Raw genomic sequence first — 18,864 nt, 5'->3', positions numbered from 1 at the left:
GGGTCAGGGGCTGTCTTCCTATGTTGTTCTTCACCTTATTTTTTCAGGTAGGACGGTCTCTTGACTGACCCTGAAGCTTCCCACACCTGCTAGAATGGGGTTCCACATGAGTGCTTCTGAGCCGGTTTTCTGTGGATGCTGAGATCTGAACTGAGAGTCTTATGTATGCACTTTATCTCTGACCTATTTTCCCAACACTAGTTCTATATATTCCTTCTTGGTTTTGTTTCTAGTTTTTGAGACAGGGTTTCCTGGCTGACCTCTGCTAAGGAGCAACTTTATAAGGCTATAAACTCCTTGAAGACAGGAGAAAGTACCTACTACCACATGATTAAAGCTGCAGTGCCAAGTACATGCACTTGCTTGCTTGCTTTATTCATTCATCCATCCATCCATCCATGTATTTATTTAACTTACTCAGAGACAAGGCATTCATAGAGACAAGGTATCATACAGCCCAGGTTGGCCTCAAACTTGAGATGTAAGCTGAAGACAACATTGAACTTATCTCGCCGCAGGAGAGGGCCACCATGCCCAGTTTGTATGGTGCTGAAGATCAAACCCAGGGCTTGATGCATGCAAAGGAAGCACTTTACCAACTAAGCTACATCTCCAGTTTCATCAGGAGCTATTTATTAAATGAATGAATTAAAGGAGTTCATTACCCAGAAGACAAAACCATATTGTTACATGAAATAATTATGTGAAATAAGCAGAGAGTGGTTAGGAAAGAGGACAGTGAGCGCTGACTGAAACCAACTAGGAACCCCCAGAGCTTAAAGAACACACAGCTATATAAGACTGTTATACTGGGCGAGGAGACAAAGGGGGCACTTATCACTGACTCATTCCAGTCATCCCCAATGGCTTTTCTTCTCTCTTCCTCCATCCCTGCCTCCTCTGAAGAGGCTCTCACGTCACTATGTAGCCCTAGTTGACTTCAAATTCATTATGCAGAGCATGCTGGCCTGGAATTCACCTAGATCCTCCTGCCAAACTGCCTCTTCTTCCCCAGTGCTAGGATTAAAGGTGTGTACCAGCTTCCCAGCCACCTGAAGGGCTGTAAGGAAGAGAGATGATTACATAGTGTTTTAGGAAGATCATTTAGGTGACTAGGTCCCCGAATTTGGGCGTTTTATTTTAAAAGTAAGATAAAGGAAATCAGCTTTTCAATATTTGTTAATAAAATAACTAAAAAGTAATTATTGCATAAAGGATATTTTAATATCCAAAATACACAAAGAATCTTGGAGTAGAAGCTAATAACTTTGAATGTAGTTTACTTTAATGAAAAATTCAATACTTTCACTTTATTTCATTCATTTATCATTAACTCATACATTTTTTATATTGGTAAAGAGAATAAACCATACAATAGTAAGAGTGGAGTGTGGAAGAAGATACCACCTATAGCAATTTTCATCTCAAAATATGAACATGTATAGAATGTAAAGTATTAGATAAGCCCTTGGATATGTGGCCCATTCTTCTCCAATTAAAACTTAGAATGGCCTAGAAAGGTGTAAACTGTTGGGCTAGCTCAGTTGGTAGAGTCATTTGCCCAGTACACACGAAGCCCTGGGTCTGGAATCCTAGCATGTGCGTGTGAAGTGGAAGTAGGAGAGTCAAAAGTTCAATGTCGTCTGTGACTGTACAGTAAGTTCTAAGCCAGCCAGGACTTCGAGGAGACACTGTCTTAGAAAAAGAATAGCTGTGAAATGTTTGTAACCCTATGTACTCTGACAAATAGGAGCTCCTCTTGCATAAACACTGGACTCTGTGCCTGAATCAGAGCCTCTCAGCTGTTTCCACATCTCTAAGCTGCTGTAAAAGCTCTGGGTGGACCTCTGTCTAGAGGAGCTAAGCTCTCTATTAGAGGAAAACTGGCAAAGGATAAAAGCAACTAAAAGTGAATTCTTTTACAACCTACATTTCACTGTCCAAGTCAAAACAGTGTTGTATAATTTTAAAGATTCAAACTAAAAAAACCACAAAAAGAATTTTTCTCCATTTATTTAGCTTTATGCAAATTCTTAGAATGGATTGATTTTTTTTTTTTTGGTTTTTCGAGTGGATTGAATCTTTTTGTTGTTGTTGTTGTTTTTGGTATAATTTTTGCAATGAAAGTATAACCGAATATGATATCCTTACTTTCTTTTGAGTTTTGTACTATAATAAAATCACTTTTCCATAAATTCTCAAATTTCATCAACTGTCTCACAAGAGCAAGTAAGATATTCACAAAATTCTAAGTGTCTCTTGTATCATTATTTCTATCACTTTGTTTTTCTGAGATTTTCTCTCTCAGATCCTCTATTGCCAATGATTTATATGTATCTTGACCAAGTCTCCAAAATCACTTTCAGGGTTTTGTGGAATTACACATGAAAAAAAATGTGTGTGTGTGTGTGTGTGTGTGTGTGTATGTGCCGGTTATGGGGAAATACTATATAAATGTAAAATACAAATACACACACACATATACAAATACATACATATATATATATACATACACACACACACACACACACACACACATATATATATATATATATATATATATATATATATACACAAAATGCAAATATATACAGTATTCCCCATAACTGGCATATGCTGTATTTGTCTTATATTGTGTTAAATATACAAAATAACTCAGCACCGACAGGAGACATGTAGAGGAAGAAACAGACTTGGGATTGTGTAGGTACTACACTGGTTTTGTCACATCACCAAGTGCACACTCTTACTGTTGCCTTGGGGCTTTCTCTTTACAACCTTATAACTATAGGGACCTGGACTGTTACATGGATTCTTACATCTAAATATAAAGTTCTCATGAATAAGAAGTAAGCCTAGGGGCTGGAGAGATGGCTCAGTCGTTAAGAGGATTGGCTGCTCTTCCAGAGGACCCAGGTTCAATTTCCAGCATCCACGTGACAGCTCACAACTGTCTGTAGCTCCAATTCTAGGGGATTTGACACCATCACAGACTTACATATAGGCAAAACCACCAATGCACATAAAATAAAAATAAGTAAATCTTTAAAAATAAGCCTATATAACAGATGTATTTAAATTAAACATTTTTTCTTAAAGCATGAACAGAAAATATTTTCAGCTATCATTATTATTTCACAAGATTAACAATTCACAAAACTAAAACACAAACTAAAAGACATTACCAAGAATGTACAAAATGACCACCCAGAATGAAACCAGAAAATGTATGCCCCACCTCTGGATAGCTATGCCTGAGGCAGTCTCATGGGACCACGTATGATTCCATTTCTACTACTTCCTGAATATAAAGCCTTAGAAAATCTGTTTGTTAGCCTAACAGTTTCCATATTCTTTAAAACAGATCTATCTTATACAAAGACATAAACATTAAACATTGAGGCAGAAGGACAAGTTCAAGACCAGTCAGTATGATATAGTGAGTTTAAGACCAGCCTGGCCTATGAGTGGAAAGACCCTACCTCAAAAAACATATGTAAAAAATTTTACTCTGTGTGTGTGTGTGTGTGTGTATACATTCACTCTTGGATGCACATGTAAAGGTCAGAGTCAACTTTGTGGAATTGATTCTCTCCTTCTACCGTGTTGGTTCAAGGGTTTAAACTCAGGTTGTCAGGCTTGGCGCAAAAGCACCTTGTCCTCTACTCACCAAAAATTTAAAAACATCTTAAACAATTTATCATATGAAAAGTGTTTTACAGGTTTCTGACACACAGTAAGAACTCCAGAAATGGAAGTTAGTATTATCAAGCAATGCATACTTAAGTTCATGCACCCTGAGACCACAGATTCTTTTTTGTTGTTTTTGGTTTTGGTTTTTCGAGACAGGGTTTCTCTGTGTAGCCCTGGCTGTCCTGGAACTCACTCTGTAGACCAGCAGAGACCTCAGATTCTTAACCTCTTAAGTTACTTGTGCTTCTAAATAAACTTCAAAATCCATTTTCCTAGTCAACAAATGGGAAGGAATAGTTCAAGTTTGTAGGCATGGTGCTGTGGCAGCACACTGAGAGAGAGCTGCACATGAGAGCTGACATTGATAAAGAATTCAAACAGGTTAGTCAAAGGTCATTTTGAGAGGGGCAAACCAACTTGACACAAGTCTATTCTTTTTGAGATATAAAAAAATTTTAATTGTAAAATATTAGAAATAGAGACAATTAGAACAAATATAATGAACACCTGTGATACCCACCACCCAGCTTTATCAAATTTTAACATTTCGTTATCTTTCAGATTTGTCTGAAAATACAAACATATTTGAAGTATATCGTGAGCCCCTCCCCACGGCCCTTCCCCTCCCTCCCTCTCTCTCCAGAGGGAACCACTATCCAAAATTTGTCATTCCCCATGCACGTGTTTAATACCATAAAGTAATAATATGTATATCACCATTTTTCATACGGTTTGTATCCAATTTACTCCGAAAATATTTAGCAAGCACCCACCATGTACAAGGCACAGTTCCAGGTGCTAGGAGAAAACAGAGCAAATGCATGCCTTCATTAAGCTTATGTTTATGAAGTTAAATGTTTATATAAATGGTATCACACCATACAGCCATTCTACAAATTGCCTTTCTGTCTCATCCTTACACTTCTGGGATATTTTTGGCTCATTTAACTGATGTATAGTATTCCATTGAGACTAAGATTTATCTTTCCTCTTAACAGACATTCAAGTTCTCCTTTTTAGTACTCCAATGCTATAGTGAATCTTTCCTTCTTCATCTAATTCATGTGGTTATGGATTAAATTTTTGAATTGCAATGCTCTTTAATTTTACCAGGCATTGCTGGACTGTTTGAATACCGTGTTACCTATTAGACTCCATCGGTCTACCTCAGGGTCCCTACTTCTCAGTGCTGCCCACACTTGTGCTTCCTCACTGACAACTGATGGGCTCGTTTAATGCCCATGTGCTTCTGTTAGAAGGGTTAATGTATTCAAGGTCCTTCTGGTCCTGACTAGAAATGCCTCCTCTCAGCCTCTAGCTTCCCATATTGTTGGAGTTTCTAGAACGAAACTGCAATGACATTATGTTTTACTTGGTTGAGCTCACCAATCTTTAATGGTTTATGCTTTTAGTGTCTTAAAAATAATTTCTCACACTGAGATATAAATATTCTCTACTTTCCCCTGAAACTTGAAAGTGTTGCCTTCATAGTAAAATGGAAGTTATTCTCAGCCACCGTGTGAGAAGGATTGGCTTTGTTTTATTTTTCATGTATGTAATCAATTTCGCCTTTTCCATTTTCTTTCCTCGGATCTGCACTGCTTTTGCTGTTAGGTAAAGAGCTCCTATTTCCGAGGGCTGCTTCTGAGTGATGGACTCCCTCCCACTGTCACTTGCTCTAGTGCGGTATTTCATATCAGGAAGGTTGCTAGTTAGTACTCCTACACTTTAGTCTTCTCCAAAACAACTTCAGCTGTGAACGCCAGACTACTCAACACAAATGTTAAAGTTGTTTTATGAAAACCTCTGATGGTATGCATCTTAGTCAGAAGTTCCTGAATGAAAAGACTATTTGGGGTGAGTGTGGTACTGAGTTTATTTAAGGGAGGACTTACATGTTTGTGGGTATTTTGTTGTTTGTTTTCCTGAGTCAGGGCATCTCTGTGTATCCCTGGCTGTTCTGGAACCCACTTTGTAGCCTTGAACTCAGAGATGCCTTCCCAGCGCTGGGACTAAATAAAGGTGTACACTACCATGCCTGGTTTTGTTTTGTTTAAATGTGTAGCCAGGCTAGCCTCAAACTTCTAATCCTCCTGGCTCCACCTCCTTCAGCAAATCCTATCAGCATGTGCCACCTCAAATAGCATTTGCTTTTTTGTTTTGTTTTGAAGCCCCAGACAGCCTGGAACTCACTTTGTAGACCAGAATGACCTCCAACTCAGGGATCTTACTAACTCTGCCTCTGGAGTGCTGGGATTAAAAGTTGTATGCCACCACACCTGGCTGACTTACATATTTTTGTTTATAGTTAATTTGGAAAGTCCTTACAATCTGGATTTAACTTACAGTTGTTGGCTGGAGGTGTTGGTCTGTGTTAGCATGTATGAGGACTGGTTTATGGCTAACCATTTCTTGGATAGTAGTCTAGATTTAGAGAGGTTTATTTCTACGTCACCTTTATGCTGAAAGTGAGATCTTTTGGATTTTAGATTTCACAATCTTTTAAGAACCTTTATATGGAATGGACCATAAAATCAAGTCTCCTGTCTCCTGTACTCAAGTCTATCAAATCAAAGCTCGGGGTCACAAAGGTCACCAACATATCTTACATGGTAAAAGTTGAAACCTGTTACCTCTAATTGTTCATGCTTCTACTTCCTTTGCAGCCCCAAGTTCCTTTCTTTCCTGTTCATTATTCTCTGTATTAAAATGTCCGAACAGGTATATAATTACTTTATTCAGCATATATAATTGTTTTATTAGAAATGTTATTCAGGACATTTTAACTATGCAGTCTTAGTTCTTTAACAGCTTGGTTTACACTAACTAGTTTTGTACTCAGCCATCAAATGTCATCATCAGTGTGGACTTGGCCCTTTGCGTTTGCTTTGTGATGTCAGGGCTGAGTTTAAGGTACATACAAAGCTTGTGATTATTTTGAGTTTTCATTTTATGACAAATACTATTGCATTTTACTCTTAATGCCTTTGCTTTGCTCTTTTATCTATCTAAAATTGATAATCAATAATCTTAGCTTTCTCATTTATTTTCTTTGCCACTGTTAAAAATGTATACATATATACATACACATAAATATAAGTCATAATTCCTTTTCTCACTCAAACTGCAGATTGTCTTTTTTGTTGTTGTTTTGTGTTTTTGAGACAGAGTCTCGTTGTGTAGCCATGGCTGTCCTGGAACTTGTTATATAGACGAGGCTGGCCTCGAACTCTGAGATCGATCCTCCTGCCTCTGCCTCCCATGTGGTAGGATTAAAGGCACCATCATGCTCAGCTCCAGAATGTCCTTTCATTAATATCAATCTATGTATGTTTTCTGTGAACAACCTTTATTTGGGACTGCTATTTCTTATCCTTCCTTTGCTTTAAATTAAAATACAACAACAACCAAAAAAAAAAATTTAAGTTTTCCTACTTATACTGAACTGGCCACATATCCTTCCTTTCTGGTGATCTGAAAGTTATAAACTATATTTACTATTTACAAGACTTTAGTTATTATTCCTTTAAATTTTAAAAAATGTACACATTTAACTATGTACCAATCTAAAAAATGTCTGAAATTGCTTAATATTTCTACTTTCTTTCTTTTTTTTTTTGTTTTTTTAGTTTTTCGAGACAGGGTTTCTCTGTAGCCCTGGCTGTCCTGAAAGTCACTTTGTAGACCAGGCTGGCCTCAAACTCAGAAATCCGCCTGCCTCTGCCTCCCAAGTGCTGGGATTAAAGGTGTGCACCACCACCGCCCAGCATATTTCTACTTTCTAAACATGATGTGGGCTTTATTATACCAATCTATCCCATACTACAAAGTTTCCACACATAAACTACTATTGCCACTGTATAAAGCCAAATTGTCAAATGTGATATAAATAAGCCCCATTTGGCTTTCAAACACTTGCTTTGTGACCAGTTTTATACTTAGAACATCACAGTGTTCTAAGTATAACATTAGAAAGGCAACATTAGAAAATGAAAGTAAAATATCTCAAAATTTTTATACTGATTACATGCTAAAATTATAGTATTTTAGAAACACTGGGCTAAAAATATTAAAATTAATATTGCTTCTTTCTTTAGTAATACAAATTATGTTTGTGGATAGCATTTCTACGGGTCAGTGCTTATCCACGGGTCTTCCTGTCTTGTTCTTTTGTTGTTTTGGATGCAATGCTGACAGTAAAACCCAGAGCCTTCCACAGGCTAGGTGCTAGGCAAGCACTGACCACTAGGCAACATCTCTCAAGCACTGTTTCTGTCTGTAGATGAGGTCTGTAAAGTCCCTAGAACTTTGGGCTTCAAGTGATCTTTCCAACTTAGCTTCCTAAGTAGCTGAGTCTATAGCACACACCGCTGGACCTAGCTTACTGTTTTCAGTTTAGTTATGTTTTAAACATATCAAATGCAAACCTAAAACAAAAATCTTCAAAATTACATTTTCTGCACTATTAACAGTTACAGTGAACATTTCACCTAATTAAAAATCTTTAGTCTAGATTATATTTACTTGACATAAGGTAGATGGCCTTGTCTTTTCAACTATGCTCCATTTTATTCTCATATCAACTGAGAAGAAACCCTCTGCCAGTTTATCATATTTCCACATGTAACTGGCCTCTAACATTACTAGCTTTTTAACACTTTTTCTTTTCTTTTTTTTTTTGGTTTTTTGAGACAGGGTTTCTCTGTGTAGCCCTGGCTGTGCTGGAACTCACTCTGTAGACCAGGCTGGCCTCGAACTCAAAAATCCACCTGCCTCTGCCTCCCAAGTGCTGGGATTAAAGGCGTGCACCACCACTGCCCAGTGTTTTTAACACTTTTAATATTTTTAAATTGTCTGTGTATGGGTATTTTGCCTGCATGCATGTCTATGCACCACATGTGCCTGGTACCCACAGAGGCCAGAAGAGGGTGTAGGACTGACTAGCAGTGGAGTTACAGGGTTAAATCCCCATCGGGATGCTGGGAATTGAATCCAGGTCTTCTGGAAGAGCAGCTAGTGCTCTTAAACACTCAGCCATCTCTACAGCTTCCACTTTTTTTGTTTTTTAAAGATCTATCTATCTATCTATGTATACAATGTTCTGCCTGAACCAGCAGAAGAGGGCATCAGATCCTGTTAGAGATGGTTGTGAGCCACCATGTGGTTGCTGGGACTTGAATTCAGGACCTCTGGAAGAGCAAACCACTCTTAACCGCTGCGCCATCTCTCCAGCTCCAGCCTCTACTTCTTAAGATTTTAATCTCGAGTTTTACCACAACCTCCAGATAGAGATCCACCTTGAACCTGTTTCACACTCTGAATATAAGTAGCTATATAGTATGAACAATTATAAAGTTAATTTCCCAGAAATCTCTGTAATTTATATTTATAATTAATTAACTTCCTTTTGGAATAACATTCCACTTGAGGGACAGGCTGGTCTTAAACTTGAGATCTTCCAGTTTCCCAAGTGCTTGGGCTATAGATGTGCACCACAATATCGAGAAATTTGCAATTCTTTATATATTTTAGTTAACCCTATATTTTAACTATATACTCATACTGTTTAATTTTTTTTGTAATGTAATGGGCATATATTTTGATATTATTTTCCAACTTCCATTTCACTTATTAATGTTAAAAGAGTAAAGTTCATCTGATCAATTTAATTTTTTTGCCTATTTTTTAAAATTTGCATTATTATTATTATTATTTCTTTTTAACTGTTTTTAAGACGGGGTTTCACGTAGTCCAGGCTGACCTCCAACTCAGCATATAGCCAAAGATTATCTTGAATCCCTGCCAGTCTTCCTGTTTCCCTGCCAAGTGCTCAGATTACAGGCCTGAGTCGGCACATCCAGTTCTGGGTAGCATTAAATACAGGGCTTCACATATGCTAAGCAAGAACTCTCCCAACCAAGCTACATCCACAAATTAGAACTATACCCTTTTACGTGTCAGCCTTTTTTCTGTCTTCCCCAGCAATGTTGTAGGACCCAACCCAGGACCTTGCACATGCTAAGTAAGCCCTAGCCACCCCCTTTAAAATGCATTTTATATAGCAACATTTTTAATTTTCATATGTTCAAGTTAGTTCTTTACTATATAAACCTGTTTCTTTCACCTCCTTTAATTTATATTCTTTGTTCTTTTTAAAGGAGTATATCCTTTACCTCTTTAAGCATCCTAAAAATGTTTTAAAGTTTCTCCCAATCAATGGAATACTATGCAGCCATTAAAAAGAATAAGATCATCCCATGGATACTAATATGAAATGATCTCTGAATATGTTCAGTTAAAAAGGCCAGGCGTATAATAGTATGTGTAGAATGCTACCATTTATATAAAAGTATACGTGGGGTATGTGTGTGTATGTGTATATTTATATGCTTGTACATGCATAAACTATCTCAAAAAAGATAGCAAATTAATAATAGTGGTTGCCTCTGGGGAGAGAAACTGGGTGGCTAGGCGACAGAGGTGGAAATAGACTTACTTTTCACTGTTTACCCTTTTGTACCTTTGAATTTTGTACCACGTGCATGTATTACCTAGTCAAAAAAAAAAATAAATAATTTATTTTTAAAAATAAAGTCTTTGTTGGACTACTTACTCCATAAAGTTAATGTCATCCAGAGAGACCCCTGCTCTGGTGATTGGGATTTGTTGTATTAATATTAAATGTCTTCATGAATTTTGAAATTTTGGTGCTAGGCTTGAGTGGGAGAAGTAAACTTTTTTCTCTTCCTTCCTATTTAAGGGTTTTAAAATTGCCTCTACTTGGCCTTCCGAGCCCCTAGTCTAGAACGGGGTTTATAATGATATTTCAGGGCTCCAGTTTCATGATAATGTTGGAAATGACACACATCCACACTCAGTCACTGACCCAGCAAGTGTCTTCAATCAATTCCTGTCATGAGGCTGTGTCTTAATTACCTAAAACCTACAGCCCAGGGAGGAAAACAGCCTTTCTTTTTCCAAAAAGAAAAAAAAGCCTTTCAAAAATGAGACAATCGTTTCAACTAAAGCACTGGTTTTCTGTGGTGATCTGGGCTCTTTCTTTACACAAAACTCCTCAGTGCTCTATCTTTTTAACTAATAGGGCCATACCCACCAGGTGTCAGTGCTAGAGTGAAAGACCAGGAGCCCATGGTTTTGGCTCTGTCCAGATCTCAGTGTGCCCTCTCTGGACGCTTGCTTTGGATCCTGTCTGCAACTTAGTACTATTCATTCTCTGTTTCTGCATGTGTGGGTCAGTGAAGGTGCAAAACGTGCACCTAAACTACCTAAACAACAAGTAATTTTCACATGTCTTTTTTTAGGTAACACTGAAAGTAATAATTATAAAACTAATACAACTTCATGTTTTCATATTCATAATTTCATATATTAGAAAATGGTAAATTATCCACTCTAAACTGCTGTTAGGAGTTAAAAACAATTGTTTAATCTTTTCTTCTTTATCATTTTTACTTGTATAATTTGTATGACTTTAACTTACACAATCCTAAACACTTGTCTATGGTCTGATATAGTCTTTTTAGTCATCATTTTAAGGACTGCATATTAATCCACCAAACTGTTCAACTGTTCTTTACTTCCCAAATCATTCAATAGGAAGGAGCAAGTATCCAAGGATGTTCCAAGGATGCTCTGTATGCATCAATACTGTGGCTGTGCACGGGTGAGGTGTGATTGTGAGATGTGAAGCCAAGGCAGTGCTACAGTACATGGCTAAGGTTCATAATTGATCATCTTGACACACAGAGGAAAGAAAAAAATCACATGGAAGTAAACAACATATTGTAAAGAGATTCCAAAAATATTAACAGTAAAATTTATAATTATATGGTAAGTTTTATAACTGGATAATGCATGACATATTTTCACTTCTGAGTCACACTGAAGGCTCGCTTATTCACCAACACGCTCACCTGATATTATTCACACAATCTTCATGTGCTTCAGAAAGGGTTTTTATGTGCTTTGAAGATATAGGGTCAAAAAGCAGAACTTCAGTCTGTTCACAAGCAACTGTCAGCACTGACCTGAAAGGAAAGAACACATTTCTCTGGTTACTTCTCTAGCACTCTCTGGTTCACTTATTTATAATTACACATACTATGAACACTTTACCAGGTTTTTATGTCAGTAGCCCATATTAGACGGTTGGCACTATCCGAGTTGGCAGTCCTAGGGAGTGCAGCTCTCACATACACAAGTGTGTGAGCTGACACTGCTCATGGTCAAGCAGCACCTCTCAAGTGTCTACCAGAATTCTAAACATGTCAACTGGTTCACTCAGCAATATTTTCTGGGATTTAATAGAATGAAATAACTATTAATCAATACAGAAAACCATATAAAGATATGCTTCACTGCAAAAAGGCGGGAGCAACCTAAGTATACATGAGAGAATGAGAATGTCATAACTGTCCTCCTATTCATGAGGGAAATATCTCAAACCCCAGTAGATATCTGAAACTCCAAACACTAAGGGATCCTATACTGTCTCCCTCCTACAAATACTCAGAATAAAGTTTACCTACAAATTAGACTCAGTAAAGATTAACAAATATAATCAAATGTAACAGTTACAACAGTTACATTGTGGTGCAACTTACACAAGTGTGCTTGCTCTAAATACATCCCTCTGCAGATCTTAGCAGTTTACTGCTCTGGAAGAGGATCCAAGTTCAGTTCCCAGTACCAACATGGTAGATCCAGGGGATTCCACAGCTCTCATCTGGCCTTCTTCAGGCAGCTGAATCCATGTGGTGACCATCAGCACATACAGGCACACACATGGATCACAAAGGGAGCTGGATCCTCCTACATCACTTAGCAATTATATTCTATATCTAATCTGGGGCTGGGCAGCCAGCTCCATTAATCAGATGCTTGCCATGTAAGCATGAGGGCCTGAGCTCCGTCATTGTCCTAGCACAGAAGAAGCAGACAGGAATATCTTGGGGGCTTTCTCATCAGCCAATCTAGCTGAAATTGTGAGTTCCAGGTTAAGAGAAAAATAGGGTAAAAGAAATTGAAAAAAGAAACTCAGTGACTTCCGGACCCTACATACAAGCACATTTCCCCCAACATGAAAACACACATACATACACAAAAGATAATTTAAAGCACTTGATTATAGCAAGTGAATTCAATGAAAAAAATTCTGAGTTGGGTTTTTGTAACTCACTTTCTAACCTACAGCTCTGGACGCCCCCCCCCCCCGCCCCCTTTAATTTTTGAGACAAAAGTTTCATTCTGTAGCCCATGCTGGTCTAGAATTTACTAGGCAAGGCTGGTCTTGAAGTCTCAGCTTCCCAGATGCCAGGATTACAGGAGTGAGCCAATACCTGGCTGTGAAGTTGTTGTTGTTGTTGTTCTTCTTCTTCTTTTTTTTAAGACAGGGTTTCTCTGTGTAGCCCTGTCTGTCCTGGAACTCACTCTGTAGACCAGGCTGGCCTCGGACTCAGAAATCCACCTGCCTCTGCCTCTGAAGTGCTGGGATTAAAGGCGTGCACCACCACTGCCCGGTTGCTGAGAACTTCTTAATCTACTAAGAAATGAGATGATTTGAAGTTGGCTTTACTGCTATGGAAACTGCCTCTGATCAAGCCTTTGTCCTAGAGTATATTCTTATACAGTTTCACCCAAGCCTATCTCCTTGTCTGATTTTAAACTGTAATGTATTTCATTCCATTCTCTCTGAGCCATGTGTCCATGTGTCCAAAACCTCTTAGTCTCTCTGCTGCTGCTCTTAAAATTTACAGATGCCTCTCAGAGAAAAGTAACTTCAAATGCAGAGCCCACCTCTCTAGATTTTGGGCCTGCAATTTCTTCATTATTCTGGTAATTTTACAATCCCTTCAAAAGTAAGCTTTTAATACTTCACATTAACTATTACATACTTTTCTATAATTTTTCTGATTATTCTGTTAGAAGGTTGTCAATGCACTTCATCTGCTATTTCTGGAAAGTTAAAACTTTTTACCTCTTGTATCTATCATACCTGGTTAATGATTATTGATAAATGTTCCCCTTTTCATCCTGAATGCTGTTTGTGTAGCCTCTTGATCAATGCCATATGTCTTCATTATTATAAATCATTTCAAAGATATACTTTATTCCATGTTAAGTATTTCTATTTTCAAATTTTATTTCTACATTTTAAAAACTTTATTTCTAAAACTTTAATCCCAGCATTTAGGAGGCAGAGGCAGGTGGATTTCTGAGTTGAAGGCCAGTGTAGTGGCTATTCCTGGTTGTCAACTTGACTATATCTGGAATGAACTACAATCCAGAATTGGAAAGCTCACCTGTGATCCTAATCTGGAGGCTGAGAGATACAAGTTTCTGACCTGGATCTTGGCATGGAGATCTTGAGTGGCTATGAATTCCAGAAGACAGGAAGATCTCTGAGTTCAAGGTCATCTGGGATTAAAGGTGTGGTGGCACACACCTTTAATCTGGGCCACACCTTCTGCTGGAGAATTTGGACATTGGAAGAAGGAAGATTTTATTCTCTCCTTCGCCTGCTTGCCTTGTGGGACTGAGCAACTGCTAGATCCTTGGACTTCCATTCACAGCTGCTGCTGACCATTGTTGGGGGTTGGACTGCAGACTGTAAGTAATCAACAAATTCCTTTACTATATAGAGACTACCCATAAGTTCTACAGCCAGCCTGGTCTACAATGAGTTCCAGGACAGCCAGGGCTACACAAAGAAACCCTGTCTGGAAAAATAAAAAAATCAAAACAAAATAAAGTAAAAACAACTTTATTTTCAGGTCAGTAAGATAGCTCAGTGGATAACAGTGATTGCAGCTGAGCCTAGAGACCTGAGTGTGATCCCCGGTGTAAGGAGAGAGAACTAACTTCTGCAAATTGCCCTCTGACCCTTCACACACACAAATAAATAAATGTAACCAAACCAAACCTTTACGCTGTATGTCCTACTGTTTCGCTTTCTTCAGACTTACTTTTATATTATTTGTAAATAATTTTAACTCTTTTTCCTTGTGATAGTTTGCTCATTAATTTCCCATTCCTTTCCACTTAGCTAGTTTAATAATTTTATATGTATTCTATCTACTTATGCATGCAATCATGTTTGTGGGCACACGTGTGCCACAGTGCACATGTGGAGGTCAGAAAACCATCAGAAGTTCTCTCTTTCCAGCATGTGGACTCTGGAGATCAATCTCAGGTTGTGAGGCTTAATTACAGCTAACCCACTGACCTATCTTGGTAACTCCATTTTAATAATTTAAAAGATGCAGAGTGAGATGCTAGCTTTAAAAACAAAATAGGTACTGGGAAGATGGTTCATCTGTCCAAGTATGAGTGCGTGAGCTTGGATGCCCACCATCCACATAAAAAGCTTGGTATTAGCTGTAGTTTGGACAGGTGACCTTGTGAGAATAATGGGAGAAATGTGCCTAAGAAAACTAGGCGGCCTGTACTGCTGGTTTTGTGTGTCAACTTGACAAAAACTAGAGTCAGCGAGAAAGGAGCCTCAGTTAAGGAAATGCCTCCATGATAGCCAGCTGCAAGGCATTTTCTCAATTAGTGACAGTGGGGGCGGGCCCAGCTCTGTGGGTGGTGTCATCCAGTGCTAATGGTCCTGGGTTCTATAAGAAAGCAGACTGAGCAAGCCAAGGGAAGCAAGCTGTAAACAGTACCCTCCAAGGCCTCTGCATCCGCTCCTGCCTCCAGGTTCCTGCCCTGCTTGGGTTCCTGTCCTCACCTCCTCCAATGATGGACTATGATCTGGAAGTGCAAGCCGAATAAACCTTTTCCTCCCAACTTGCTTTTTGGTGGTGTTGTTGGTACAGAAATCCTAAGACACAGCTCTACCCTCAGGCATATGGAGGGCCACACATGAGCACACTGTATGTGGGGGTAGAATCAATTAAATCAATGCAGGGTTATAATTCTCCAAATAGATCTTGTTAACAGCCTCTCACTTTGCTAGTTCTTAATTCTATAACTGCTAATATAATGAATGTCAAGGAATGTGTTGGAAGCATTGCAATGACAGATCTGGGGAACTCCAATCATTAGGAATGAACCATATTCTAATATACAGTATTCTTGTAGAGCTGATCAGTGTGCAATGGCTGAATGCCATGGCAGTACAGAGTGCTTGTCATGTACTTGCCCTTTAAAGATCGTAAGTGATACTGAAAAACAATGGTGACTTTGGCCTTATGTATTCTTCTGTCTAGGTCTATCTAATTAACAGAGCTATACTATGTATATTAATTTTTCCCTTATGGTGATAAATGTGCTGTTTTCTCCCAGAAGTGTCAAACACTGCTGTATTTTAAATCTAATACTTGTTTAATCTTTATGTAAATACCCATGCAAGATTCCAAGTAGAGCTGCGTCCTCATTACTATGATTTAACTTAGTCGCTTCCCCCCCTTCAAGCCTATTTTCTTCTCCTTTTAATATAGTTTACCAGTTGTTTTATAATGTTTTTAATATATATGTAGTCTAATAACATTCTTATCACAATATATCAAATTATGTCATCTTACAGTGGAGCTACAAGCAATATTTTCCTGTGACTGTTGTTAAACTTGTTCACTCACAAGACAGAGTACTAAATTTCCCTGGTTTGAAAATTCCCTATGGCTTGAAGTAAACCAAGAGCAATCATCTTAGCAGTCTAAACATGCAGTCTATCCCACAAATGGCCCAAACCCTGAGAAGAGGATTTCTGCAGTCTTAGTGTCTTTCTAAAGCCTTCATTTGTCTCCTCGTGGCATGATCTGGCATACGGTCCAAAAATTCTGCAAGTTTCTTTCTACCTTTCACATAAATTCAGATCAGAACAAAGCCAACTGAGGATCACAGGAAAACGACGAGCATTTCTTTAAAGCCTATATGTTTTGGTGTACCAGAACGCCCTAGTTGTGTACTGGCTCCGACAGACCTGAAGCGACGGCTTAAAAGTAGTTCTCTTTCCCCGAGCCTCCAGGACCCCCAAGGGAAGCACTGGGCCTGCCTATCCCAACAGGCCAGGCCAGGGCTCATAGGTGACAGACAAAGTACCGGGGGGCAAGAAGGCCAGCGGCTGCGGCCAGCCTGAGCGGAGGGAGCCCGCTGGGGTGTAGGAGCTTACCCGTCCGGAGAGTACTCGAGGTTGAAGACAGCACCGTGGGTGCGGGTGCTGAGGTACACCGAGTCTGCGGGATGGATGGACCCATACAGGTTAGTCATCGTGCGGAAATTGTCCCGAGCCGGGTCCACGAACAGCCCGCGACCGAGGCTTCGCTCTCTCAGCCATCCGAACAGTCTGGCCCCGGGGCCGCCCAGGCCTGCGCCGAGGCCCTGCCGGCTCCGCCCGCCCGCCCTCCAGTCCGGCCTCGAGCGTCTGCGCGGCGAGGAGGAGGGTGACAGCTTTGCCTGCGACGCCGACGCGGCGGACAACTCCAGAGCTCCGGGAGCCGCGAACTCTCCGGCGCGCTCGGCCGGGGACACCGCGGGGCCGCCCGGGAGGCGAGGGCTCCCGGCGACCGGCGGGGGAGAGGCCGCGTCAGCTCCTCGCTGCGGAGACGCCGGCCGCGGAGCTGGAGAGGGCGGTCTGGAAGCTGCCGCCGGCCCTCCGAGAGGTGGCGGCTCCTCCGCTCCAGCCGCCCCGTCCCCGCCCGGGCTGTGGGGCCCGAAGGGAAACATGACCAACGCCCCCGCCCCCTATTCCGGGCCGCTGTCCCGCCGCCCGACAACTCTACGCTCCCGCTCCAGCCGCCACTTCCGGGTGTCGCGCCCTAAAGCCGCCGGCTGGGAAACCCGCGCCGCCGCTAGGCTGCCCTCTGCCGGGGACGTAAAAACAGGGACACCACCGCCGGGTGCGCCACAACTTAGGAGGACTGTGAAGTCAGGAGCCACGAGCCCGCTGTGTGCAATGTAGGGCGCACAGGACCCGACTACAAGCGGCAGAGAGTCGGCCCTCAGCTGTCAGGGAGCACTGGCTGGGTCGGATTATCTGCTGTTGTCCTTACACTGAGATGGGGCAAGAGGGGCTGGGGGAGGGGAGGGTGATTACTGTATTATATGTAGGTCACACAGTAAAGCTCTTGGCACACTGCCTACTTACTCGGCCTAGAACTCTAAAGATTCAAGAGCAGTCGAATTTAAAAAGCATTGGACTGTACAGGGCCTAGACTAAAGGAATCTATTGGTGTCATACATATCTGCCCAAATCTTGGTTGCTGCACAGTAAGGGAAATCTTTATCAGGGTTAGAGCCTTCTTCTCTCCCGCAAAAAGAACATACGTGCAGCTAGGAGTAAATGAGGGGAGCTAGAGATCAATCAATTCAAATCCACAAAGCCAGAGCCCACTGTCCGTTGTACTCATACTACATCTGCCAAGCACTGTCCAGGCCCTGGCGATATTCCCCTGTCTCCGCTCCTGCTGCCCCTGCCGATATTCCTCTGTCTCCCTCCTGCTGACCCTGATGATATTCCTCTGTCTCTGCTCCTGCTGCCCCTGATGATATTTCTCTGTCTCTGCCCCTGATGATATTCCTCTCTGCTCCTGCTGCTGAGTACCTCTTTTCAGGGAACTCATTAACAGGGAATAGAGGTTTCTAGTGCAGGGAAGTTTAGTCCTCAAAAAGGATAGCCTGAGGTAAAAGGAAAGGCAGATAGATAAAAAACAAAGAAACAAAACAAAACAAACCCCAACCAATTCTGTAGGTCTGTAGCATTGTAGGGAGTTCACATTTAGTGTCTGTGATATAAACCTGGAGGATGTGCCAACCTGTGAAGATAGACCTGGAAGATGTCTGCAGACAGGGACTTAGATATTCAATGGTTGAACTTTAGACAGAAAATCAAGAAATCATCGTTCAGTCTGAATTGGCTCCACATAATCAGATTTCACAGTGCAGGGCATTCCCCATGAAAAGCATACCAAGGTCCCAAAGGCATTGAAGAGCTGTTCACTGGGCTGAGGATGTGCTTCAGCGGTGGAACATTTATCTAACGTGTGTGAAGCCCTAGCTTCAACCCCTAGTACTGTAGAAAAGAAGAAGAAAACTAACCACGTTCACTGACAATTTAGAGAATCTAAGGAAATAAAATTGGAATAAACAAGAGTTTATAAGTTTACGTGTTCTCAGCCGGGCGTGGTGGCGCACGCCTTTAGTCCCAGC

The 18,864-nt window shown here is 40.5% G+C and overlaps 1 protein-coding gene across 1 annotated transcript in view; it reads right to left on the bottom strand.

Annotated features, from left to right (window-relative positions):
* Positions 1 to 17,548, bottom strand: part of Dcaf10 (DDB1 and CUL4 associated factor 10) — a 39,205-nt gene extending 21,657 nt beyond the window's left edge. The window contains exons 1-2 of the mRNA XM_021159888.2: positions 16,829 to 17,548; positions 11,628 to 11,741 (exon numbers count right to left, since the gene is read on the bottom strand). Coding sequence (XP_021015547.1) covers positions 11,628 to 11,741; positions 16,829 to 17,382 — 668 coding nt within the window. The 5' untranslated portion in view covers positions 17,383 to 17,548. The remainder of the gene's footprint in view (positions 1 to 11,627; positions 11,742 to 16,828) is intronic.
* Positions 17,549 to 18,864: the final 1,316 nt, after the last annotated feature.

This window comes from Mus caroli, chromosome 4 (assembly GCF_900094665.2).
Source record: "Mus caroli chromosome 4, CAROLI_EIJ_v1.1, whole genome shotgun sequence".
NCBI lineage: Eukaryota > Metazoa > Chordata > Mammalia > Rodentia > Muridae > Mus > Mus caroli.
Note: the sequence above shows the minus strand (reverse complement) of the source record. Positions and strands in the feature narration are given on the sequence as shown.